General features: G+C 39.5%; 1 protein-coding gene across 1 annotated transcript in view; it reads right to left on the reverse strand.

Moving 5' to 3' along the window:
* GCH1 (GTP cyclohydrolase 1) overlaps positions 1-27,158 on the reverse strand; it is a 52,896-nt gene that overhangs the window by 2,333 nt on the left and 23,405 nt on the right. The window contains exons 2-4 of the mRNA XM_055538113.1: positions 16,187-16,296; positions 8,075-8,130; positions 141-172 (exon numbers count right to left, since the gene is read on the reverse strand). Coding sequence (XP_055394088.1) covers positions 141-172; positions 8,075-8,130; positions 16,187-16,296 — 198 coding nt within the window. The remainder of the gene's footprint in view (positions 1-140; positions 173-8,074; positions 8,131-16,186; positions 16,297-27,158) is intronic.

Raw genomic sequence — 27,158 nt, forward strand, 5'->3', positions numbered from 1 at the left:
ACCGAGTCCTAACCATTAGACCGCCAGGGAATCCCCTTAATTTTTATAAGACATATATATTACACTTGTAGTAAGAACAAAAAAATACTTTTCCCTTAATAAAAAATGATTTTCTGTAAATAAAATAGTTTAAAAGTTACCTTGTAATCTTCTACTGTAGATTTCTACAATCCTAGAAAAGAAAGAATTGTTTTAATTATAAACTGAAGTGAAACTTGAAGCCTTCCCCATAAGTCTAAAGAATAATTGCTTTATTGAAGTAATTGTAGGGTGTGGGCAGTGGATAAATGCTTAGAGGAGAAGGATACAAGTAAATGAGAAGAGGGAGGTCAGAAGGAGACCACCAACCACAAGAGTGGTGCTTGTGAAGAGTGAAGAGTGGTGCTTCCCTCAGTCTGCAAAGACAGAAAGAATGAAGTGTAAGCATTCACTGAGGAAAAACAATTAAAGGTGAGTAATTTTCAAGCTCCCAAATCACCAATTTTAGACCATGTCTCAAGTGTTCTAATTAATCATATTGTTTAATCAGAGCTTAAAGCTCAAGCTAAAAATAAAGACTGTTAATTAATAGCAGACCAACGTCAACTATGTACCAACTAAACCTATTAGGATAATCAGATTAGAGTTAAACGGACTTCTTCAGACATCCCTTTATAATACATAAGCACACAGTAATCCCCCGATAGGAGCCCCTGATCTCCGCTTATAACAGTCTGTGCAGTGACGCATTCCCTTTCAACACCTTTTCTTCTGGCTGTAAAACATGGAGATAGTCACAGAATTACACATTTGAGGATTGCAATTCATGTGAAGGATCTTTTCTCTAAAATTTGGCCTTTTAGTCATGAATTTGGACTCAATTTAAGGATCAGCTCACCTACAAGGTGAGTTACAGCCCTTTCCCCACTGTGCCATTCAGACAGAACTGCCATTCAGCAAGAACAGACGACTTGCTTCTTTATTACTTGTGACAGCCAATGAAGGCAGTCACAGGTAGGCCGCCAGTCTAACAGGAACGCCTCTTACCTTTCTCTGCCACCCACAGTGTCTGCCTGTTGCTGGTTGACAGTGGCTACCATGCTGAAAGAGCGTCATTTGTTATTGACTGTCTACTGTGTGTGTATGTGAGTATGTAGCAAACAGGGGTCTTATACCCACAGTTTATAATTTCTTATTCCTAGTTTATTTTTTCAAGTAAGAAATAGGTATGGAATCCCTGTCTTCTCAGCATTAAAGAGAATCATCTAGTGTATTGTCAGGCCATTCAAGATGGCTGTAGTCTTGCTTTCTGGATGTCTGCTCAATGAGGCCCTGCTTCTCTCACATGACTATCCAATTCTCTTAATTACAGAGCTTAATTGGTAACTGCCTCTGTGCTTGCCTAACACCCAGTTGCTGGTTTCCCTGGTAACTGATGAGCCAACCTGACAGTCAATTCCCTCTCTAAATGGTAGCCTCCTTCTCCCCGAGTAGCTAAGGTGGCTGCTGTGCACAATGAGGTGTTGTTCCAGGACTTTGCTTTGAACTCATAAGGCTCCCCTGTGCACCAAACTGTTGATATCTCTGTTGCTGTTTTGGGGCTTGTTCTTCTGTCTTGAGGCTGGGCAATCACAAGGCTTGCAGGCCTGCAGGGCGCACCCAACAACTGCCAAGCCAGTCAAGGCTGAGGAAACTACCACGAATGCAGAGATATCAGGGAATATGGATGGGGAATGCAAAGTTTTGGGGGAATCCTGAGGTGGCCATCTACGAGCAACGTGGGACCCTGTGGCCGCTGACCACCATCAGAGATGCCTGCTTTATATTTCCCCCAATGAGTGAAATGTTGATACACCTTATATCATATGCTATACCAAGATATAGAAGTATGCCGTTCCAAGATATCATTACAATCTAGTTTACCATATTACTGGAATCAACAGTTTTCAAGTTTAATATTTTAATATTAAATATTATAATATTTAATATTATAATATATTAAATATATAAAATATTTAACATTTTCATTTCAATTTTAATGTTTAATATATAACATTCTTAAAGTAAAGCTCCTTGGATGATAAAAGTTTTTTCATAGGGTTTTTATGACTACACTCATAATTGAGATTAGTCTATAATTAAACAGCTTTGTCAGGCTTTGTTATCAGGCATAGGTAGCTTCATCTAACACAGCTTTTTAGGTTTTTTCACACTCTTGAATTACTAACATGAAAGTCAGTGGTTATGCAAAATTTTGAAAAAATGCCAACTACACTAACAAGGTTTAGCCCCTTTTCTGCCACCCCTCTTCCAATATTAATTTTACTTTTCCTAATGGTTACTAGCTTATCTAGGTTTTTAATGCTTGGCTCATTCCCATCCATCTTTTTCTTTAATCTTTGAGTAAGTTTTTAAGAAATTTTTAAAGAATATGTTTGGTTATATAACCTCTCATCTCCAGATAAAATGATTAAACTTATAAGCAATTATGATAGATCATGCTTTCAGCTTGTCACCATTGAGTAAGATGCTAGTTGGGAGTTTGTCATACATAGCCTTTACTTCATATATAGCCTTTACTATACAAGGCAATAAGGTATATTGCCTTTATACTCTGAGTTTTTATCATGAATGGACATGGAATTTTGTCAAATGCTTTTCTACATCTATTGAGATGATATGGTATATCCTTTAGGGCTTCCCTGATAGCTCAGTTGGTAAAGAATCCACCTGCAATGGAGGAGACCCCAGTTCGATTCCTAGGTCAGGAAGATCCCCTGGAGAAGGGATAGGCTACCCACTCCAGTATTCTTGGGCTTCCCTGTGGCTGAGCTGGTAAAAAAATCTGCCTGCAATGTGGGAGACCTGAGTTTGATCCCTGGGTTGGGAAGATTCCCTGGAGAAGGGAAAGGTTACCCACTCCAGTAGATCCTTCTGTCCATATCAAAGGTTGGGAGGTAATTAGTGTTCCTACTCCTTCAGGTTTGTCAGTTGCTCTATGCATTTCAGCCAGTTCATGTTTTGTTTCCATTTGATGAAGATTCATGACTACCTTTAATTTTTTTTTTGGCCAAGCCACACAGCATGTGGAATCCTAGTTCCCCAACTAAGGATCAAATCCATGTCCCCTGCATTAGAAGCACAGAGTCTGAACCACTGGACCACCAGGGAAGTCCTCATTACCACTTTTATTATACAACCTTCTCAAAATAAGAGGACCCACTTTATCCCCTCTGACACATTTTGCCTTAATTTTAATTAGCATTTTATTTTTTTAAAGGGGGGATAGGGTTGGATACATTTAATCCAATGAGCCAGGTGGCTCAGTGGAAAAAAACCCACCTACCAATGCAGGAAATGCAAGCTTGATCCCTGGGTTGGGAAGATCCCCTGGAGAAGGGAAAGGCAACCCACTCCAATATTCTTGCCGGAGAGTCCATGGACAGAAGAGCCTGGCAGGCTACCAGACCATGGAGATGCGAAAGAGTCAGACATGACTGAACATGCACACACTTACTGGTCTTATAAGATCTGTGCTAGCTCTCTTTCTCTCTGTATTATAATATAATATATTATATATAATAATATATATAATATAATAACTCTGTATTATACTTTCTTGTCTCTTGCTCCTCTGGCAACTGGGAAAGTAATCTGGTGATACTTTTACAGGAAGAACCCATGGATGGTATAATTTAAGCTTTGCAAATCTTAGAAGTGTTTCTGATGCCTTCATATAATTTGACTTGACAAGCTAGACTTGATACCAGGCTGCAAATTCTCAAGTGTGGCTAGAGAAAAAAAGGAAAAGAACAGCAAAAAATACAGCCAGGTCATGGTGGGACTTATCTAAAGTAAGAAGCTTGAACTTTATTGAGAGCTATAGAGCTATGAAGGGGAAGCACTATCAAACCCACACTTGAGAAAGAACATCCTAGCAGCATATGAGAGCGGAGCTAAGGATCCTAAGAGATGTGAGGACAGGAGTTAGGAATTTAAAACATAATCCAGGAGGAACATCAAGGTCCCAAGAGTGGCAGTAAGGATAGCCAGCAAGCAGCATGGTGATGCGAGGGAAGCGGGGGTGGTATAGGAGGTCAGTGAGCATACAACAGCAAGAGAGGGATTCCTCCTCACTCCTCACCCCAAAATACATATAGCAAAGATCTACATATAAAAATAAGGTCATAAAAATAACCCCCCAAAACATGAATTTATGACTATGCAAGTTTTAAACTTAGTGAAAAAGGATAGTAGAAAACAAGACAAATGATAAGCCTGGAAAATGATTCCCAGCTTTACTATTCAGAAAGCTCATATAAACCAGTAATAAAAAGACAAGCAACCTAATTGAAAAATTAGCAAAAACTAAGATCAGAAAGTTTCTGAACAAATTCAACCTCACTTTTAAGTGCAAATTAAAACCTTAGATACCAGTTTTTACTTATCTTGTTTGGACTTCAGACTCTTCACTGTTTGCCAGTGTTGGCAAAACGGTAGAGAAACACATGCCACTAACCTATTATCAGAGTACAGATCTGTAGGATCTTTTCTGGAGAGCAATTTGGTAATATAAACAATTTAGCTACTCTCAACCCAGTAATCTTATTGTAATCTTATAGACTCAAAGTATGGAAATAGATAAAAATGTATTCACCAACAGTTTTTTCCCTCATTTTTGACAAGTCTCAAGCTGTAGGCTTAAAGACTGGTTAAGTGAATTATATTAAAGAAATACTGGACTTTCCTGGTAGTCCAGTGGTTAAGTATCTGCCTGCCAATGCAAGGAACATGCGTTTGATCCCTGGTCCGGGAAAATTTCACATGTTATGGAGCAACTAGAGTAGCCCTTGCTCGCCAAAGCACAGACCCAGCTCTGCCAAAAGTAATTAATTAATTTTTTAAAAATACAATGTGGCCATTAAAAGGAACTTGGACTTTCTAGACTAAAAGATGTCCAAGGAATTTCAAGGAATTTTAAGTTTTTTTTAAAAAGTAGTAGTGAATGTAGGACATGATCCCCTTTTGTCTTATTTAGCGAGTAGTTTTAAGGCCACATGTTTGCATTGAAATCTTCCAGAAGGATAGTGAAAGATCTCTAGTGGGGAATGGAAATAGGAAAGAAAAGTTTTCCCTTTACTCATTCATTTGTATTTAAGTTTAACTGGCACGTTACTTTTATAAGAGAAAAATGAGAAAAAAAAAAACATTCCCTTTGTAATCTAATCTACCGTTGTTAACTATCTCCCAGTCTGAACCTCTTGGATCAATCGACCTGCTGCCCATCCACTGGAATATGCCTTGCTCCTACCCTCTGATTTGCCTTTGGCTATCCATTAACTATACCTAGAGGCACTTCTCTTCTGTTCAGAACTCTGCTCAGCCCTCCGCCCCTCGGTCTCCTCCACCCTGCCAGGCCACAGCCATCGTGGGTCCTCTGCACCCAGGGCTCCTAACCAGGTGAGCCTGCGGCACCTGCTGGCTCTCCTAGAGGGTAGTGGCCGTGCCCTACTTCTCTCTAGCAACGACAGTCGCTGGCACAGTTACTTTCACAGTAGTTGTCCAACAGCTGAACCATAGCCACGTGAGGCACTACCATTCTATATTCAAGATTTCATTGTGTTCACTCAATTATTCTAAAGCAAGAAAACGAATACGTGTTCAACGGATTTTCAGCAACAGACGGAATTTCTATTCAAACTAAATTTACTCTAGAATTCTACCAGGGTTAAACCAGATCAACTTACTTCTGGCATTTTCTTGTTACTTAAAGCTTTACTGTTTGATATTTGACTTCCCTGGAAATGAAAGGTCATTCATTTGAAGGCAAGCATATAACAAACTTCACATACAAGATTAAAATGAGCGGTGAAATTTTCTAAGACATTCAGCTTTATTCCTTTTCATTCCCTAAATATTCCCAACTTCTTATAAGGAATAAGCAGTTGGATAATATCTTAGCCTTCTGTTTTATTTAATAGATTCTTTATTTAAAATCTTTACAAAGTATCTGAAACTAACATACACTCAGTTCTTTGGTTCCTTTTTTTGGTGTCTTACGTTTTAATCCTATTCGTGTAAGGACAAATCCCCATGCTAATAATTAACTCCTTTGTATTGTTCATAAAAGCTTAATTATTGGAGAGCTTTTCCTCCCATTAGGAAAGGAAATAACCAAAGGCTATTGTCTTTCACCCTCAAGTCACCACTTTTTCCAGGACCTCACTAGATCACTCTCACACTCATTTTTGTAAGGTGTTGCCTATGGTCTACACACAGTGAGGTCTTCTAGAGAAGACTGCTTACATTAAGACCACAGTCTAGTGTGGTCTGCCAGGCTTTTTATAGTATAAAAACTATCTATTTTACACCTTTCACACACAGAGAGTCTAATACAGGAGGGAGCAGGGCCAGGATTTCTATATGAAGTCTAGGACTGGCAATCTTGCTGGAAACGTGGGTACCAGGGGACTGGGCCTACCACTGCGTTTGCACAGCAAGCCCACTGAACTTAGACTATGTATTATAAAACAGTAAGCATAACCAATTATAATAAAGACGCGTACTCAGTTGATACAACTTTATCATTTGGGAGCAAGTTATCGGGGAGGAGGTTGCTAATAGGAATTCTAATAAGGTAGATGGCCCTACCACCACCAGTGCTATTTCCCAGCCACTCCTTGGCACTGCCACTGGGTACAGACCACTGAAGACCAACATGCTTGCATATTTGTATTAAGAGCCTGACTGCAATAAGGCAAAAGTTATGACTTAAGAACATCCTTTCATGGTACCAAGGAGCCCTGTCTGGTTGTGAGATTGAGGAATGAGGTCAGAAACTAGGGAAGTTAAATTTCTCTCTTCTACCTACTTTCTCCTTAAACCCTAGAAGAAATGAGTAAGAACATGGAAGTGAAAACAAAGGAAAAAGAACAGCTGTGGAGAGCAGGTGTCGGACTGCTGGGGTGGTGTTTACAGAGTCCAACACAGAACTGGAAAGGATTTGGGCCACCGTTTCACGATCGTCTAAGTAGAGAAGAAGCAGGAACATATCAGAGCCACAGGATAGTCGGTTGGTTACAAAGGTATGTTTATTTCCATTTTGATATGGTCGCTTTCACCTCAGTCAAGTTATCCAAACTTAGCTTGGTTTATTTTTAGAAGGAGGAGGTCAATTACTGCATTTCATTACCTACTCCTTCATTTTAACTCTCCTCCAATACACACACCTTACAGTATCTGCTCATCACCCAGGAATACAAGGAAACTACACAAAAGGGTATTTAGGTCTGGCCCCCAGTATTTCACTGTTCCTATCAGAGATATATAAACACTAACCCTCAGGTTGACTTCTAGCTAAGCACAGGCGACCATGCTGGTATATCACCACTTCTTTCCTAAAACTAAAGAACGGTGGTAAAGGCCTGAACTCACGGGATAAAGAGAGAGAAAAAAAGACTATAGCACAAACAGAAACAGAGGAAAGTATTATCTCAGAATAGAGCTGAGGGGGGAAAAAGAAAGTGAAAAAGTCAAGAAAGGCATAGTCTTGGATCTGAAGAGTTAAAGGAACCAGAAGTGAACCAACTGGCCCTGCAGGACCCAGAGAGAGGCATGGAGGTACCCAGGCACAGTGGAAAGCAGGGCTGAGGCCAAGGGTGGTTCGTTTAAAAGTCAAAAGTGCAGTGCAGTTACACCTCTGCCCAGGTTTCCTCTCTCACCCCTCTTAGCTAAACCACCCTTAAAGAATGGGAGCTGAGCTGTACTTCCCCTCAGGGCCTCTCCAGTCAGGAAGGCTCTGCCGAGAAAAGCGTGAGGTAAGGCTTCAAGGCTGAGCAGGTGGGAGGTGGAGAAGGAAGGCTGGCCAACAGGGGAGTGAAAAGAAAAGGACATCTGTGTTGCAGGCCCTCTAAGTATGTCTTAGACGGACTATATATATATATGTCTATGTATTATCTCTGCAACCATAAAGTAAGTTGGAATGTGCCTTCCAAGTGAGACCCACATGGATCAAGAGACAAAGCTTGATAAGATTCTCACCATGCAGGGACAGGTCCTATAAACCTGTCCTCTTGTTCACTACAGTCATACTTACCGAGCAAGTTTGCTGAGGCCAAGAACTTGCTTGTTAGGAAGATAACCGATATGGACCTTCAGAGAAGAGACAGAAATCATGAACTAAGTGAGACACAGTACTTCTTTGTGGTAAAAGGAAACAATGCAGTAACTTACTATGTGGTTCAGCACAGTGCAAACATATTTCTAAAACATCTAGATACTTTAAGATAGAAAATGAGGCACTTGCATAAATAATTAAAAAGTACATAAATGAAATAAAAGGGAAATAAGAATGATTATTAATAAAATGACAAGCTCGAAGTATGGTCGTAGTATTTCCTGGTGAAGTTAAACTCTGGATACAATTCTTAAAATCCCTCCTCTGTTGAGAGGAAACGTTCTCAGGAAAGCGCAAATTATCCCGCAGCAACATTAAAATGTAGTTAAGAAAGCCTCCTTTAAATGGCTGAAACTGTAACTATAAATATTGCCATTCCACACATCATGGTGGCCTTGAATCCCACCCTGTTGCAGATCTCTGTCGCACAGAAAGAGGGTACCCATGCCCTTTGTCGTGCTGGGAAGCCCTGTTTCTAAGCTGCTGAAGAACACCATCCTCCTGACAGGGAAAAAAGGACACAGTTAACAGCTGGGACTCAGGATGAACCGGAATCCTAAGTCCTAAATTCTTGTGGGACCTACTATAAAGCAAAGCCACTTCTATAATCTTAAAGAGCACTGGTTTAAAAAAAAAAAAAAGAGGACTGATTAATATCTAGCATGAAAATGTTACCTGTCTTTCAGTCAAGTGTTAAGTATGAGAGGACATTAAATTCTCCAAAAAGATTAATAAATGATCATTTATAGGCAATCAATTTACCTAATATAAAATGACTGATTCATTTGCATGACAATTTGCCAGGCTTAGTTGCATTTGTTCACCTGATATCTACTGTACACCTGAATAATCAGTACTTAGTCATTTTAATAACTAATTAGTCATTAGTCCTAGTATAGGTGCTGTGCTTTGGGAGTCTGAGAATACCAACTCATCGCCTTCCTGGTCAGCAGAAAGAAAAAATTATGTAGCACCTGGACACTGGGTATTTCAAAGAAAAATTAAGTGGAAGCTTCCCCATAGAACCAAGATACAGACATATCATCTAGATTTACATACTTATATGCAGAGCTATAATTTGCTTGCAAAGTTTTTGGTCTTCCTTAAGATCCCATCATCTAAGTGACCACTTTAGACAATCATCACTGAATAATATGTTCAAAAACAGAGCTAATAAGAACACAGACACAGAGGTAATCATAGCAGAAGGAAAAGGATACAGTGGAGAGAGACTGAGTACAGGATCAGGCTCCCGGGTTTGGCCCCAGCCAAATCACTAACTCCCTATGTCTTCTTGGACAAGTCATAGCTTCCTAGGCCTAATTTTCTCACTTAAAAGGTAGTGATGAGCTCACACATTCCCTCATTTTTTAAAATCCTGAACCCTACAGTCACAGCCCAGCATCATTAATTGTGGAACTACCAGACCACATATGCTTCCTGATATGATGGAGGACAGAGTTCCCAGCATCCCAGTGAACTACTCTATTCAAATATATTTTTAACCTTACACTTAAGAAGTTTTAGATCGAATCTAGTATATAGAAAAATCCAAAGACTGAATGGAGAGCAAATTGAGAAACTGAGAGGCTCTATAGAACAACTGGCTTAGTTAGTTGAGTAAGAGAATGTCATTAGGGTGGACAGGTGGGTGGCTGTCAGGGGAGACTATTTTAAAATAAGAGACTTAAGATACGTAACAACCAAATGTATAAGCCTTCTTTGGATTCTGGTTTAAACAAACCAACCACAAGACAGTTGAAACACCTGAGAAAATATAATATGGATTAGTTATTAGATGCTATTTAGGAATTACTGTTACTTTTGTCTGGGCTTCCCAGGTGGCACAGTGGTAAAAAAAAAAAACCCCGCCTGCCACTGCAGGAGATGCAAGAGATGCTGGTTTAATCTCTGGGTTGGGAAGATCCCCTAGAGGAGGAAATGGCAACCTGCTTTAGCATTCTTGCCTGGAGAATCCCATGGACAGAGGAGCCTGGCAGGCTACAGTCCATGGGGTCGCAGAGTTGGACATGACTAAGTAACTAGAACACACACACTTTTGTCTACTGTAGTGCTACTATGGCTAAGTAAGAATATTTTAGAGATGTGTATTAATAATTAGTAGTGAAGAGTCCTGCTGTCTAAGATACTTTAATATACTAAAGGACTTACTGCCAACTTTTAAGGTTGATAATCCAATCAGAGTTATATTTCTCAAAAAAAAAATCCTTATCTTTTAGGGAAATATGCTGGAAGAAATTACAGGAAAAAAAAACGTCATATAGGATTTGCTTCAAAACAGTCCAGTGGGGATGTATATATTAATAGAACAAGACTGGCCCTTTACTGACAACTGTTGAAACTGGTTGATGGGAACATGGAATATTATATACTAATCTACCTATTCTTAGATATGTTTGAAATTTTCTACAATAAAAGGTTTAAAAAGAGATGCCACTACACACACATCAGAATACTAAACTTAAAAACACTACAAGTGCCAAATGTTGATGAGGACTCATTAGAGTAAATGAAATGTAAACTGTACCAAATTGTTACAACCAATTTGGAAAACTAAAAGTCAGATTTAATAAGTTGAACACAGGTATACCCTGTATCCGCAGTTCCACTCCTAGGTATACTGCTAAAGAAATGCATTTGATAGGTGGGTCAAGATGGCAGAGAAGGAGGATATGGAGCTCAGCTTCCCCCACTCCCCAAAGTCACATCAAAAATCCGTCTACACGTGGAACAATTCACACAGAAAACCAACTAGAAACTGACAGATTTCTTATATAACCAAAGCTATAAGAAAGATCTCCATGTAACCAGGTAGAGATCTGATTATGGAAAAAAAAAAAAAAAAAAGGCATCAGGGCCAGTGCCCCTAGGAAAGAAGGTCCACAGGTGCAGACCCTCCCCCTGTGGAGTCCCCTGCCTACTGGGAGGTCTGCTCAAATAGAGAGACGGGCTGGAGCAGCCTGGACTCTGGTCGCAAGGAATGTATACATGCTAGCTTACCAGCAGTCAGTGAAAAGAGACTGGCACTGGCTCCACCTGGCCTCCATACTTCCCAGTCCAAAATGCTTGCTAAGGGAGGTAGGGGTGCGTGGGAAGAGTGCTGCTAGTATAGATGATTCAAAGAAATGGAAATATATACCATCCTCTTGGATTAGAAGGATTTTTATTGTGAAAATGGCCATATGACTCCAAATACATATCTACAGATTTAATGCAATCCCCAGTTCAGTTCAGTCGCTCAGCTGTGTCCAACTCTTTGCAACCCCATGGACTGCAGCACACCAGGCCTCCCTGTCCATCACCAACTCCAGGAGTTTACTCAAACTCATGTCCATTGAGTTGGTGATGCCATCCAACCATCTCATCCTCTGTCGTCCCCTTCTCCTCCCATCTTCAATCTTCCCAGCATCAGGGTCTTTTCAAATGAGTCAGTTCTTCATATCAGGTGGCCAAAGTATTGGAGTTTCAGCTTCAGCATCAGTCTTTCCAATGAACACCCAGGACTGATTTCCTCTAGGATGGACCTGGTGGCTCTCCTTGCAGTCCAAGCGACTCTCCAGAGTCTTCTCCAACACCACAGTTCAAAAGCATCAATTCTCCAGCGCTCAGCTTTCTTTATAGTCCAACTCTCACATCCATACATGACTACTGGAAAAACCATGAGTGAAGTGAGTGAGTGAAGTTGCTCAGTCGTATCTGACTCTTTGCAACCCCATGGACTATAGCCTACCAGGCTCCTCCCTCCATGGGATTCTCCAGGCAAGAGTACTGGAGTGGGTTGCCATTTCCTTCTCCAGGGGATCTCCCCGACCTAGGGATTGAACCTGGGTCTCCTGCGTTGCAGGCAGACACTTTAACCTCTGAGCCAACAGGGAAGCCCATAGCTTCCCTGGAAAAACCATAGCTTTGACTAAACAGGACCTTTGTTGGCAAAGTAATGTCTCTGCTTTTTAATATGCTGTCTAGGTTGGTCATAGCTTTTCTTCCAAGGAGCAAGTGTCTTTTAATTTCATGGCTGCAATCACCATCCACAGTGATTTTGAAACCCCCAAAAATAAAGTCTGCCACTGTTTCCCCATCTATTTGCCATGAAGTGATGGAACCAGATGCCATGATCTTAGTTTTCTGAATGTTGAGTTTTAAGCCAACTTTTTCACTCTCCTCTTTCACTTTCATCAAGAGGCTCTTTAGTTCTTCTTTGTTTTCTTCCATAAGGGTGGTGTCATCTGCATATCTGAGGTTATTGATATTTCTCCCAGCAATCTTGGTTCCAGCTTGTTCTTCATTCAGCCCAGCATTTCTAATGATGTACTCTGCATATAAGTTAAATAAGCAGGGTGACAATATACAGCTTTGACGTACTCCTTTTCCTTTTCCTATTTGGAACCAGTCTGTTGTTCCATGTCTAGTTCTAACTGTTGCTTCCTGACCTACATACAGATTTTCTCAAGAGGCAGGTCAAGTGGTCTGATATTCCCATCTCTTTCAGAATTTTCCAGAGTTTGTTGTGGTCCACACAGTCAAAGGCTTTGGCATAGTCAAAAAAAGCAGAAGTAGATGTTTTTCTGGAACTCTCTTGCTTTTTGGATGATCCAACAGATGTTGGCAGTTTGATCTCTGGTTCCTCTGCCTTTTCTAAATCCAGCTTGAACATCTGGAAGTCCACAGTTCACGTACTGTTAAAGCCTGGCTTGGAGAATTTTGAGTATTACTTTACTAGTGTGTAAGATGAGTGCGATTGTGCAGTAGTTTGAGCATTCTTTGGCATTGCCTTTCTTTGGGATTGGAATGAAAACTGACCTTTTCCAGTCCTGTGGCCACTGCTGTTTTCCAAATTTGTAAACTCTTTGTAAACATCAAAATACCTATTTACATTTTTCACAGAACTGAAACAAGTAACACTAAAATTTATATGGAACCACAAAAGACCCAGAATCGTCAAAACAATCCTAAGGGAAAAGAGAAAAGCTGGAGGCATAATTCTCTCAGACTTCAGACAATACTACAAAGCTCCAGTGCACAGAGATCAGTGGACCAGGACAGAAAGCCCCCGAATGAACCTGTGTACTTACTTACAGTCTATGACAGAGGAGACAAGAATACACAATGCAGAAAAGACGGTCTCTTCAACAAATGGTGTTGGAAAAGTAGGACAGCTACATGGACATTAACGAAATCAGAACATTCCCTCCAACTATAAATAAAAATAAACTCAAAATGGTGTAAAGACCTAAATATAAGACATGACACACCATAAAACTACTAGAAGAGAACATAGACAAAACATTTTCTGACATAAGTCATAGCAATATTTTCTTAAATCAGTCTCCCAAAAGAAATAAAAGCAAAGATAAACAAACGGGACCTAATCAAACTTACAAACTTTTACACAGCAAAGAAAATCATTGACAAAACAAAAAGACAATCTATGTAATGACTGAAAATATTTGCAAATGATGGGATCAACAAGGGGTTAATATGCAAAATATGCAAACAGTTCATACAACACAATATTGAAAAAAACAATCCAATCAAAAAATGGGCAGAAGACCTAAACAGACATTTCTCCAAAGAAGGCATACAGATGGCCAACAGGCACATCAAAAAAATGCTAATTATTAGAGAAATGCACATCAAAGCCACAACAAACTATCACTTCACATAAATCAGAATGACCATCATCAAGAAGTCTACAAGTAATAAATGATGGACAGGGTGTGGGGAAAAGGGAACCCTCTTACACTGTTGGTGAGAATGCAAATGGGTGTAGCCACGATAGAAAAACAGAATGGAGGTTCCTTTAAAAAAAAACTAGAGTTAACATATGATCCAGCAGCCCCACTCCCAGGCATATATCCAGAAAAGATACAAACTCTAATTCACAAAGAATGTTCACAGTAGCATTATTCACATGAACATCACAATATTCACAGCAGCACTATTTATTAATACAATATACATAGAAACAACTCAAGTGCCCATCAAGATACAACTGGTTTATGACGATGTGTTATATGTGTGTGTGTGCATGTTAGTCGCTCAGTTGTGTCTGAATCTGTGACTCCATGGACTGTAGCCTGCCAGGCTTCTCTGCCCGTGGGATTCTGCAGGCAAGAATATTGGAGTGGATTGCCATTTTCTTCTGCAGGGGATCTTCCCAACCCAGTGATCGAACCCGGGTCTCCCACATTGCAGGCAGATTCTTTGCCGTCTGAGCCACCAGGGAAGCCCAGTTAAATGTGTACAGTGGACTATGACTCAGCCATAAAAAAGAATGAAGTATTGCCATTTGCAGCAACATAGATTGAGCTAGAGAACACTAGGTGAAATAAGTCAGAAAGGGAAAGGCAAGTATCAATATGATATCACTTATATGTGGAATCTTAAAAATAATATACAAAACAGAAACAGGCTAATAGACATAGAAAACAAACATATGGTTAATAAAGGGAAAGGCAAGAGGAGAGGGATAAATTAGGATACAAACTACTATGCATAAAATAGATAGGGAATGAGTATTTACTGTATAGCACAGGGAAATATATTCAGTATCTTATAGTAACCTATAATGGAGAAGTCTGAAAAATACATATATATAGCTGAACAACTTTACTGTACACCTGAAACTAATATAATATTGTATATCAACTATACTTAAAGTAAAAAAATAGGGAGTTCCCTGGTTGCCTAGTGGTTAGGATTCTGGGTTTTCACGGCCATGGCCCGGGTTCAATCCCTTGTTGGAGACCTGAGATCCTCCTGCAAGCCACATGACATGGCCAATAAATAAATAAAATGTTTTTTTAAATTAAAAAATAAAATATTTAAAAAGAAACATGATGCATCTGTACGTCAAAAGAATGCTGGTTGCAGTACTGTTTGTAATAGCCAAAAAGAAAAAAAAAAGTCACCACTACCACCAACCCAAAAAACTCAAACACAGAGAGAGAGGAAAAAAAGAAATATCCACCAAAAACAGACAATAAATTATGGTATGTTTGTACAAAGGAATAATATATAGCAATGAAAATAAACAAACTACAATGGCAGGCAGTAACATCGATGACTCCTGCAATGTAGAACAAAAGAAGCCAAACACGAAAGAGTACATGCTGCGGACTCCACCTATTTATATACAATAGTTGAAAAACAAGCAAAACCAATCAATCTATAATGTTAGAAATCCATATACTGTGCTGACAAGATGGGCTGGGGATTAACAAGGGGCACAAGGTGAGCTTTCAAGACATTGATAGTGTTCTAGTTCTTGATCTGTGAGGTAGTAGGGAATTACCCTAATGGGTTGTACATTTTTCTATGTTTCACTTCTACAAAAATGAAAAAAATACTTTAACAAAAAATGTGAGGCAAATGTTAACACATTAAATTTAGGTGATGGGTATATTTATACCACTATTTCCTATAAGTCTTCCATTCCAAAATTTAAAAAGTAAAAAAAAATTATGATATGGGAGGAGAGAAGAGAACAGGACAACTCTTGGTAACCCACATGTTCTCAGAGGGATGTTTAACTACAACATTAACATTATCTAGGTCACAGATTCATTTTTCCTAAAATATTTTAAAAGGGTTGGAAACAAATCCACTAATACTATAACCTCTGCCACAAGAAATTCTGCAATCATTACTGCTCATGTCATATTATATGCAAGTATAGCTTGGATCAAATATTATTTAGTTAAAATAAAGGGCAGAGGTTTTTCAGAGACTGCTGCAGGTACCTAGAAAAATAGATGGTCTTTAATCTCATTATTTTAACCTATTAACATGGTATTTACTGTGAAATGCTTGCCCTGAGGGCCTTCTGCTACTTGTTTCTATTTCGTTCATTTCTAGCCATTAAATTGGTTGGGCTGATAAAGAATAGATGTTCATGTGTATCTGGGATATTAGGAATTACCAGGTGACAATTTAAAATATAATTATCCTAACTTTAAAACTGTCATTGTACTTTTAAACACTGTTATGAAACAACACAGAAAAACTTACCTTTCCAACAAAAGGAACTAGATGATGTTCACACATGGAAAACATGTCTATGTCCTTCACAATCACCATCTCATCATGGTCTTCATCAAATATAGCATCATTTAGGACATCTGAAATCAGAGGCTTGCTTTAGTAATGTTTCCAATTTTACAGTAAAATAAAGAAAAGAAAAGTTAGCACTCCATAGGTACATATAAATTGACAATCAAGAATGTTAATCCTAATTAAAACATGAACAGCATGCAAATAAAAACTAGCTATTTTTCTCCCACCAAATTAGCAAAGTCTTTTTCTTTAAATCATAGAAAATCTTTAGGATATGGTACTATATTAAAAATGCAGGATTAGCAGTGTATTTGCAGCATAGGAGAGGGAGAGAAAAAGAGGGAGGAAAGGAGATAAATTATGCAAAACAAAAGAATAGGTGTTTATAGCGATAGAAATAGGCTACTTTCACTTTCTACCTTACATCTTCTTGTACCTAACACTTTGTCTATAATGAACATGTAGAAAACTCTATATGAGAAAAAGTTAAAATAATGAGATAAAAAGTTAAAATAATGAGATTAAACACCATCTTTTTTTCCAGGTAGCTGCGGCAGGCTCTGAAAACCTTTGCCCTTTATTTTGACTAAATAAAGTCTGATCCAACATATCCTTCTGTATAATATGACATTAGCTTTCTGACTTCTGATGCTATATCCAGGTACCCATAAACTTGACCTCTGTTATTACTATCCCAAATAATTTTCTACTCTTACAATATTTGCTAGCTGTTGTATGCAAGCATCAGACTCATTCTAAATAGTTGCCTTCCTACCTTCCTAAGGAAATTAACACTATAGTTTTTATGTGTGTGCCTATTCAGGTTGGCTCTGGGTGATGAACAGTGTCTGGTTTAACCTGTGGACATGGTCACATATGGCCAGGCTTACAACAGACTTTTTTTTTTTTAATTTTATAATATTGTATTGGTTTTGCCATATATCAAAATGAATCCGCCACAGGTATACATGTGTTCCCCATCCTGAACCCTCCTCCCTCCTCCCTCCCCATACCATCCCCCTGGGTCGTCCCGGTGCACCAGCCCCAAGCATCCAGTATCGTGCATCGAACCTGGACTGGCGACTCGTTTCATATATGATATTATACATGTTTCAATGCCATTCTCCCAAATCATCCCACCCTCTCCCTCTCCCACAGAGTCCATAAGACTGTTCTATACATCAGTGTCTCTTTTGCTGTCTCGTACACAGGGTTATTGTTACCATCTTTCTAAATTCCATATATATGCATTAGTATACTGTATTGGTGTTTTTCTTTCTGGCTTACTTCACTCTGTATAATTGGCTCCAGTTTCATCCACCTCATTAGAACTGATTCAAATGTATTCTTTTTAATGGCTGAGTAATACTCCATTGTGTATATATACCACAGCTTTCTTATCCATTCATCTGCTGATGGATATCTAGGTTGCTTCCATGTCCTGGCTATTATAAACAGTGCTTCGATGAACATTGGGGTACACATGTCTCGTTCAGTTCTGGTTTCCTCAGTGTGTATGCCCAGCAGTGGGATTGCTGGGTCATAAGGCAGTTCTATTTCCAGTTTTTTAAGGAATCTCCACACTGTTCTCCATAGTGGCTGTACTAGTTTGCATTCCCACCAACAGTGTAAGAGGGTTCCCTTTTCTCCACACCCTCTCCAGCATTTATTGCTTGTAGACTTTTGGATCGCAGCCATTCTGACTGGCGTGAAATGGTACCTCATTGTGGTTTTGATTTGCATTTCTCTGATAATGAGTGATGTTGAGCATCTTTTCATGTGTTTGTTAGCCATCTGTATGTCTTCTTTGGAGAAATGTCTATTTAGTTCTTTGGCCCATTTTTTGATTGGGTCATTTATTTTTTGGAGTTGAGCTGTAGGAGTTGCTTGTATATTTTTGAGATTAGTTGTTTGTCCGTTGCTTCATTTGCTATTATTTTCTCCCATTCTGAAGGCTGTCTTTTCACCTTGCTTATAATTTCCTTTGTACAACAGACATTTAGAAACAAAAACTTTATTGTTAAAAACTACACTCATATCTGAACAGCGCGGCAGACTGGATATATTCAAGTCATCTAGCTGCGTGATTTCAGAGATTTGGGGATACCCAATCCACACAGCATGAGACAGACGGGAGGAGATAAATAGAGCTTGTAGCCACCGACTGCTATTTTCCCTCAGAAAGGCAGGCTGCTGAGTGAGTCACAGAGATGTGCAAACGTCCACCCACGCAGCCCGACCTTCCATGGCTCCGTCGCTACTAGAAGAGCCATCACTGATACTGAGTCGTTAAACACAGTTGTCATCGCCCGTGGTAGGCTATTCAGAGACACCTGACTGTCGCAGAGCAGTCATCAGCGCGGTAAACAAAAGTGAACAGGTGGGGTGTAGACACACAGATAAACACACACCCCTGTTGAGAGAGGTTGATAAAATCCAGAGAGGAGAAGGTTCAGGGCCATTCTTTTAAGTAAATACTCCTTCTCCAAAAGCAGTTTTCTATTCTGAATATGAGGCCCTAACCTTCAGCTGTGTTTTTGAAAGAAGTTCAAAAATAGATTCTCAGTGCTCCCCAAAGGATCCTGGAGTTCTCTATGATTTCAATGTAACGGTATTGCCACTCACAGCTGACTAAAATCTTGAGTCACACAAGGAATCTTCCTGAAAGTAAAAACAAAAAATTTTTTCTTAAAGAACAAAAGAGAACTGTCAAATATAGGAAGTGTTCATTTGTCTTCTCTGGCAAAGAATGAGAGCACACCCTTCTAAGTTCTGACAACAACCATAAGGCATGTGTTAAACGCTGGCCGTTGAGTACGCTTATGTTAGCGCCTGGCTCCATCACTAACTGCTGAATCTTGAGCAAGGCACTCTATGCCTCAATCTTCTCAGCTGTAAAATGGTCATGAAAAAAGCGTCTACTTCATAGGGGTATCCTGAGAAGTAAATAAGATAATCCACTTGTGTTTAGAAATATGCAGGTGAGGTCAGTGGTAGATAATTTTATTACTATTACTATAATTATGGTTAAGAGAGTTGCCAAACCATGTTCCCATGCACACTGATATATGTGCGTGTGTGTGTGCCAAGTTGCTTCAGTCATGTCCGACTCTTTTCAACCCTGTGGACTATAACCTGCCAGGTTCCTCTGTCCATGGGATTCTCCAGGCAAGAATACTGGAGTGGGTTGCCATACCCTTCTCCAGGGGCTCTTCCTGATTCAGGGATCAAATCTGCATCTCTTATGTCTCCTGCATTAGCAGGTGGGTTCTTTGCCACTAGTGCCACCTGGAAAGCCCACATTGATGTACATCACAATTTAAAACGCAATAATTTGCTTCTAAGGAACAGACTACAGAAAAGGAAAAGTAGTAACTTCACTATGGAGAAACATGGCAGACACTCCTTTAATCAAGTAATTAAGGTTAACTTTACCAGTAATAGGGGGCTTCCCCAGTGGCTCAGATGGTAAAGAATCTGCCTGTAATGCAGGAGAATGGGATTCAATCCCTGGGTGGGGAAGATCCCCTGGAGAAGAAAGGGAATGGCTACCCACTCCAGTATTCTTGCCTGGAGAATCCCATGAACAGAGAAGACTGGTGGGCTACAGTCCATGAGGTCTCAAAGAGTCAGACATAGTTGAGCAACTAACACAATAAACTGCGAGTAATAAGACATATTGATATTATGCAGCACCGAACACAAGACCACGAGCAGGTCACATCACCTCTGTAGTGTTCTTCCCCGAAATCTGAAACTGCAGTCTAATCACCAGACAAATCGAAGGACATTCTACAAAATACCTAATGTGCGTCTGAGTCAGTCGTGTCAGACTCTTTGTGACCCCATGGACTATATCCTGCCAGGCTCCTCTTTCCACGGAACTTTCCAAGCAAGAATACTGGAGTGGGTAGCCAACAAAATACCCAGACCAGTACTTTTTTAAAGACAGACACAGAGGGAATTCCCCGGCAGTCCTCTGAGTAGGACTCTGCACTCCCACTCCTGTGGGCCTGGTCAGGGAACTCTGATTGTACAAACCATGCAGTGCAGCCAAATAAGTAAATGAAAAATAAAAAAGATATGGAAAGATCAAGGAACTGTCCACATTAAAAGAGACTAAAGACACATAATAACTGAAATCAATAGAAAAACTAAAATTGAAATAAAGCCTGTGGTTTAGTTCCCAGTGTTGTGATTGTACCGTGGCCATATGAGACGTTACCATTAAATGAAACTGGGGGAGGGGTATATGGACTGTCTCTGTACTATCTTTTCATTATCCTATAAGTCCAAAAGTATTTCAAAATAAAAAGTTTAAAAGAAACTACAAAACAATGTATATCAACTGTAATGTATAAACAGTGGAGCACTATTCAGCAATAAAATGGGATAAAATAATGATGTGTGTACTGTGGTTGAACATCCTAAAAATTATACTAAGTGAAAGAAGTCACATACATACACACAAAAAAACTATGTGAGATTCTAGAAAAAGTAAATATAGTGATAGAAAGGAGGTAGATAGTTTATCAGAGACCATAGAGGTGGGAGAGAGGATTGGCTGCAAAAGAATACGAAGACATTTTTTGTTTGATTGAGGAAAACCATCTAAACCTTGGTTGTATTGATGGCTATGCAACTGTAAGAGTTTGTCAAAATTCAAATTGTACACATAAAGTTGGTAAATTTTATTGAATACCTGTTGCAAATTAATAGAGCTTTCTTTTAAAAAAAATTGTGGTATAGTATGCAACTTTTTGTGTAAAAGTCGAAAGGAGGAGTTACGAACATAAATACATAAACACTTATCTTCAAAGAGAAACACTAGAAAAATAAGCCAAAAAGCAAACAAAATGATTATCCATACAGGACCAAGAGAACAAGGGGAAAAGGATACCATGGAAGTGAGATATCTTTGAATAAAATTTGTTCTATAATTTTGAACTTGAAATCATACAACTGTTTTACATACTCAAAACTAAACCAAAAAGAAGAAAACCAGCGACCTCCTATGTTGTCATGCTTTGTGTGCTAATGGAACACTGATACGTTGCCTATATCCCATTTCATTAAAATGGACCCAGACTATAAATCTGACCCAGCCGAGTCATTTTTCTTGAGTAATGAAGTCTCCCTGCTATATGTATTTATGTTTTGCTGCAACATATCTGAAAGCTACCATCTGTAGCTAATAAGAACAAAACACTATCACAGATTGTTTTAATTTCCTGCCTGTTATCAGCAGCAAGGAGGTAACCCTGGAAACAAGGATTTATAGCCTTCTATTTCCTACTGTTGGTCATAACCAACAAAAGAACCAAGTTGCCTCCAAAAGTTAAAGGCCGTCTATAACACCACCACACACAAAATGTATAAAAATATACCTTTCTCATGTCGTTAATGATTAAGCAATGACAACGAATAACCCTGCTGGGCAGCCATCCCTCAAGTGTTTAGTCCCTTCCTGAAAGCGCACCCTCTGAACCAGGAGTTCTGACTCCTCCAGTGAGCTTGTTAAAACACAAAATCACTGAACCCTGCTCCCAGAGCTTCTGATTTAGAAGGTCTAGGTGAGCCTGAGAATTTACATTTTTAACAAGTTCCCAGAAGATGCTAATGCATCTGGAACCACACTCAAAGCAGCTGTTTTGAAGTATTCCATGTTCTGTGCTGCTACAGAATCTTTACACCTTCAAATGCTCCTAGTTACACAACATATATCTTAAGGAACACAGACCTGTTTTTGCAGGGGTAGAAGGAAACTCCTAGGGGAAATTCCACACAAAAGGAAAATTATATCTAATGAAATTTCTTTAGCATGAATGGTAATAGTAATTAGCACTATCCTGGATGTTTTGTGATCAGCACCAAAAATTAGAGATCTCTGAGGAAGTAAGAATTGCACAGCCAATGCACTGTCTGGAGGACAGCATTTAAAAATGACGGAAGAAGACCTGGAACACTGGACATGTGCCCGATTTAAGCAACAGGAGAGAGGGAATGGGGTCTGCCTACTGCTTTCAAAATTAAGACAGAAAATGACGAGAACTAATAAGGCATCAGACTTCTGTGCTCTTGGCTGGAATTAAATCAACTCAAGGGGCCAACAAAGATAAGCCCAACTGATTTAGTGTAGAAACAGCTGAATCACTGGCCTGAACCCTCTAACATTAGAGCTGCCTCAACCAGCATACAGGACTTATTGTGTTGTGCTTCCTGCACCACTGTTATGCGTGCTTATTTCTCCCAAACTTGGAAGTAAGTACTGCAGCTTAAGGCTTTGGCGTTTCCACACAGTGCCCTACATGCCATGCGCAGAGCCAGAGCTAAACAGAGATCTTCCATTTTATCTAATTAATACGTCAGTCTTTACCCTGTGATTTACTTCCTTAAAATAGAAGAAACTTTAAAGAAACTCATGTGGCTAAGGGAAAGTAAGAATTCTTACTGCGGTATTATTGGTAATAACATATATTCGGTATTTAAGTGTGCATCAGAAGAACAATTATACATCTTACTTAGAAAAGCACTAAAACAGACTTCCCTGGCCATCCAGGGGCCAGAATCCCATGCTTCCAATGCGGGGGGCCTAGGTTCAATCTCTGGTCAGGGAACTAGATCCCATATGCTACAACTGAGAGTTCACATGCCACAACCACGACCCAGTGCAGCCAAATAAAAATAAATTTTAAAAATATCATTAAAACCATCAACTAAGATATCTCCTCCTCTTGAGCAACAGTAACCTTCTACCAAGATGTATGCTTGATTGCATGAACCCCTTTGTCAAAATCACATATGTACTGACCACCCTGCTTACCTCTTCTGAACAGTTTTCAAAGTTCTCTGAGACACTGTCTCTTGGGTTATAATCCTCAGGTTGACTGGAATAAAATTTTCCATTTCTTACTTAGACTGACTATTGATTAATTATTCCATCAACCAGAATATAACCATTTAGAAGAAATAAAAACAAGACTACTCATTTGTGGACATACACATAAAATGAAAACATAAATATAGGCATGAGAGTAAGAGAACAAATTCACAACAGTGGTTAACTTTGTGAAGGGCGGGCAACAGGATCAGAAAGAGATAATGAGCTTTACATGCATTTTTAAAGCAATTATAGCAAAATATTAAGGTTTGCTAAAATCAGATGAATGCTGGCTAAACAAATTCTTTATATTTTTTCTTATATATTTGAGATATTTCATTAATAATGAAAAAAGATTCTTTAAACTGAGCTCATACACATGTTGGTGGGGTTTTTTCCCCCCTGAAAAAAGGCAAGCAACTAGAGTAGGATTTCATAGCAAAGACTGTTTGTAAAGCTACAAACTCCTTCAGAAACACACTAAATCACACTCTGCAATTAAAAAAAAGGCTTCTGCTCTGAGTGTGGCATTGAAATGTTTGCTTTCTACCTCTTGTCTGAAAAGTCTGTCCTAAGATCAATATTAAAACAAATTAAAAGAGGAAAGAAAATCACTATTGCCACTTTCATTTCCATCATGGTACTACACGTCTTGTTAGTACTTACAACACATACAGCTTTTAGCACTTAACAAGACAAAGCTAACATTTGTGAAAACTGGCCAAAATAAGCATGAACCCAAACATTCCACAGACTGACATAATGACAGAAACTAAGATGACTTTAGACAATCATTCACACCATCTGCTGGAGTAGGCAGAGCTGCTGCACGCTTTGATATGCTCCATGAACTTACTTCACAAACTGCAAGTTTGTCAGCAGGAAAGATCCAGTGCAATGCAGAGAAAGTAAAAGTCTGGTTATTTTGGAAATTTTCCTTCCTGCCATCCTTCACTTCAGGTTCAGTCGCTCAGTCATGTCCGACTCTTTGTGACCCCATGGCCTGCAGCAAGCCAGGCTTCCCTGTCTATCACCAACTCTAAGAGTTTACTCAAACTCATGTCCATCAAGTCGGTGATGCCATCCAACCATCTCATCCTCTGTCGTCCCCTTTTCCTCCTACCTTCAATCTTTCCCAGAATTAGGGTCTTTTCCAATGAGTCAGTTCTTCACATCCAGTGGCCAAAGTATTGGAGCTTCAGCATCAGCACTTCCAATGAATATTCAGGACTGATTTCCTTTAGGATTGACTGGTTTGATTTCCTTTCAGTCCAAGGGACTCTTAAGAGTCTTCTCCAACACCACAGTTCAAAAGCATCCATTCTTTGGTGCTCAGCTTTCTTTATGGTCCAACTCTCACATCCATATGTGACCACTGGAAAAAACCACGGCTTTGACTATATGGACACGTCGGTGAAGTAATGTCTCTGCTTTTTAAAATGCTGTCTAGGTTTGTCATCCTTGGCAGAGGTAAATTCTCATATTGCTTCTAAGCAATTAAAATATAGTTAAGACAACATGAATAGACCTTGAGAGCATCATTGTAAGCGAAATAAATCAGACAGAGAAAGACACACAGCATATGATCTCACTTATAAGTGGAATCTAAAAAGGCTGAACTTGGAGAAACAGTCTAATGGTGGTTACAAGGGGTTGGGAGGGTGAAGGAGATTGGGAGAGGTTAGTCCTAGAGTACAAACTTCCAGTTAAAGATGAATAAATTCTAGGGATTTAATGCACAGCTTTTTTTTTATTACAATCAACACATAGGACCGGACAAGGTCAGTTTTCATTCCAGTCCCAAAGAAGGGCAATGCCAAAGAAAGTTCAAACTACCATACAGTTGTGCTCATTTCAAATGCTAGTAAGACTATGCTCAAATTCCTTCAAGTTAGGCTTCAACATTACATGAACTGAGAACTTCCAGATGTTTAAGCAGGGTTTAGAAAAGGCAGAGGAACCAGAGATCAAATTGCCAACATTTGCTGGATCATAAAGCAAGAGAATTCTATGCAAAAAAAAAAAAAAAAAAATCTATGCAAAAGCTTTTGACCATGTGGATAACAATAAACTGTGGAAAATTCTTAAAGAGATGGGAATACCAGACCACCTCACCTCTCCTGAGAAACCTGTATGCAGCTCAAGAAGTAATAGTTAGAACCTCACATGAAATGAATGACAGGTTCAAAATCGGGAAAGGAATAAGACAAGGCTGTATATTGTCACCCTAACTTTTATGCAGAGTACATCATGCAAAATGCGGGGCTAGATGAATCACAAGCTAGAATCAAGATAGCCAGGGAAAATACCAACAACCTCAGATATGCAGCTGATACCACCCTTATGACAGAAAGTGAAGAGGAACTAGAGAGCTTCTTGATGAGGAAGAAAGAGGAAAGTGAAAAAGCTGGCTTAAAACTCAACACTCAGAAACAAACATCATGGCATCTGGTCCATCACTTTCATGGCAAATAGATGGGGGAAAAGTGGAAACAGTGACAGATTTTCTTTTCTTGGGCTCCAAAATCACTTTGGATGGTGAGTGCAGCCATGAAATTAAAAGATGCTTGCTCCTTGGAAGGAAAGCTATGACAATCCTAGACAACATATTAAAAAGAAGAGCCATTGCTTTGCCAACAAAGGTCTGTATAGTCAAAGTTATGGTTTTTCCAGTAGTCATGTATGGATGTGAGAGTTGGACCATAAAGGAGGCTGAGCGCCAAAGAATGGATGCTTTTGAACCGTGGTGTTGGAGAAGACTCTTAAGAGTCTCTTAGGGACTGCAAGGAGATCAAATCAGTCAATCCTGAAAGAAATGAATTCTGAATATTCATTGGAAGGACTGCTGCTGAAGCTGAAGTTTCAATACTTTGACCACCTCATGCATAGAGCTGACTCATTGGAAAAGGCCCTGATGGTGGGAAAGATGGAAGGCAAAAGGAGAAGAGACAGCAGAGGAAGGGATGGTTGGATATAATTACTGACACAATAAACATGAATTTGAGCAAACTCTGAGAGATGGCGAAGGACAAGGAAGCTTGGCATGCTGCAGTTATGGGGTAGCAAAGAGTCAGACAAAAATCACATATTTGAAAGTTGCTAAGAGAATAGAACTTAAAAGGGTGGTAATTCTATTGTAACATATACATGTATCAAATCAAAACCCTGTACACCTTAAATTTTTACAATGTTATATGAGAATTGACACTTTTGAAACACGGTGTTGGAGAAGACTCTTGAGAGTCCCTTGGACTGCAAGGAGATCAAACCAGTCAGTCCTAAAGGAAATCAGTCCTGAATATTCATTGGAAGGACTGATGCTGAAGCTGAAGCTCCAATACTTTGGCCACCTGATGCAAGAACTGACTCATTGGAAAAGACCCTGAAGCTGGGAAAGACTGAGGGCAGGAGGAGAAGGGGACAACAGAGGATGAGATGGTTAGATGGCATCACCGACTCGATGGATATGAGTTTGAGCAAGCTCTGGGAGTTGGTCAGGGACAGGGAAGCCTGGTGTGCTACAGTCCATTGGGTCGCAAAGAGTCAGAGATGACTGAGTGACTGAACTGAATTGATATCAATTATATCTTAATAAAACTGGGGATGGCGGGGGCAGGGGGAAGATAGCCATGGCTATGGAAATAAATGTTGGATGCCCTCAAAACAGTACCGACATACATGTTTCATTCAGCAACTACAGTGGCAGTCATTATCCCCATCCTTTCAGCGGGCCTTATCGTGAACTCAACATCTATCAGTGACAGACATGTTTCATATAGAAGTTAAAGACCTTTTTCTTGATTACAACAGTAATGTTCGTAATAGTTTATTCATAAGACAATAAAATACTGAAATGAGCAAACGGAAGCACATAAAACCTCTCTACCCACAATTACTGACTGGCTCTTAGGGAACTACACGCACAATGGTTCAAGAAGTTGTATGGTAAACCAGAAGGAATGAGCTCTCTCTCAGGCTCTGCACAGACTGTGACCTGGCTGGCAGGGCCCTTACAGGTAAGATGATGGTTTTGAAAAAGGAATTCAA

The sequence above is a fragment of the Bubalus kerabau genome, chromosome 10 (assembly GCF_029407905.1).
Source record: "Bubalus kerabau isolate K-KA32 ecotype Philippines breed swamp buffalo chromosome 10, PCC_UOA_SB_1v2, whole genome shotgun sequence".
NCBI lineage: Eukaryota > Metazoa > Chordata > Mammalia > Artiodactyla > Bovidae > Bubalus > Bubalus kerabau.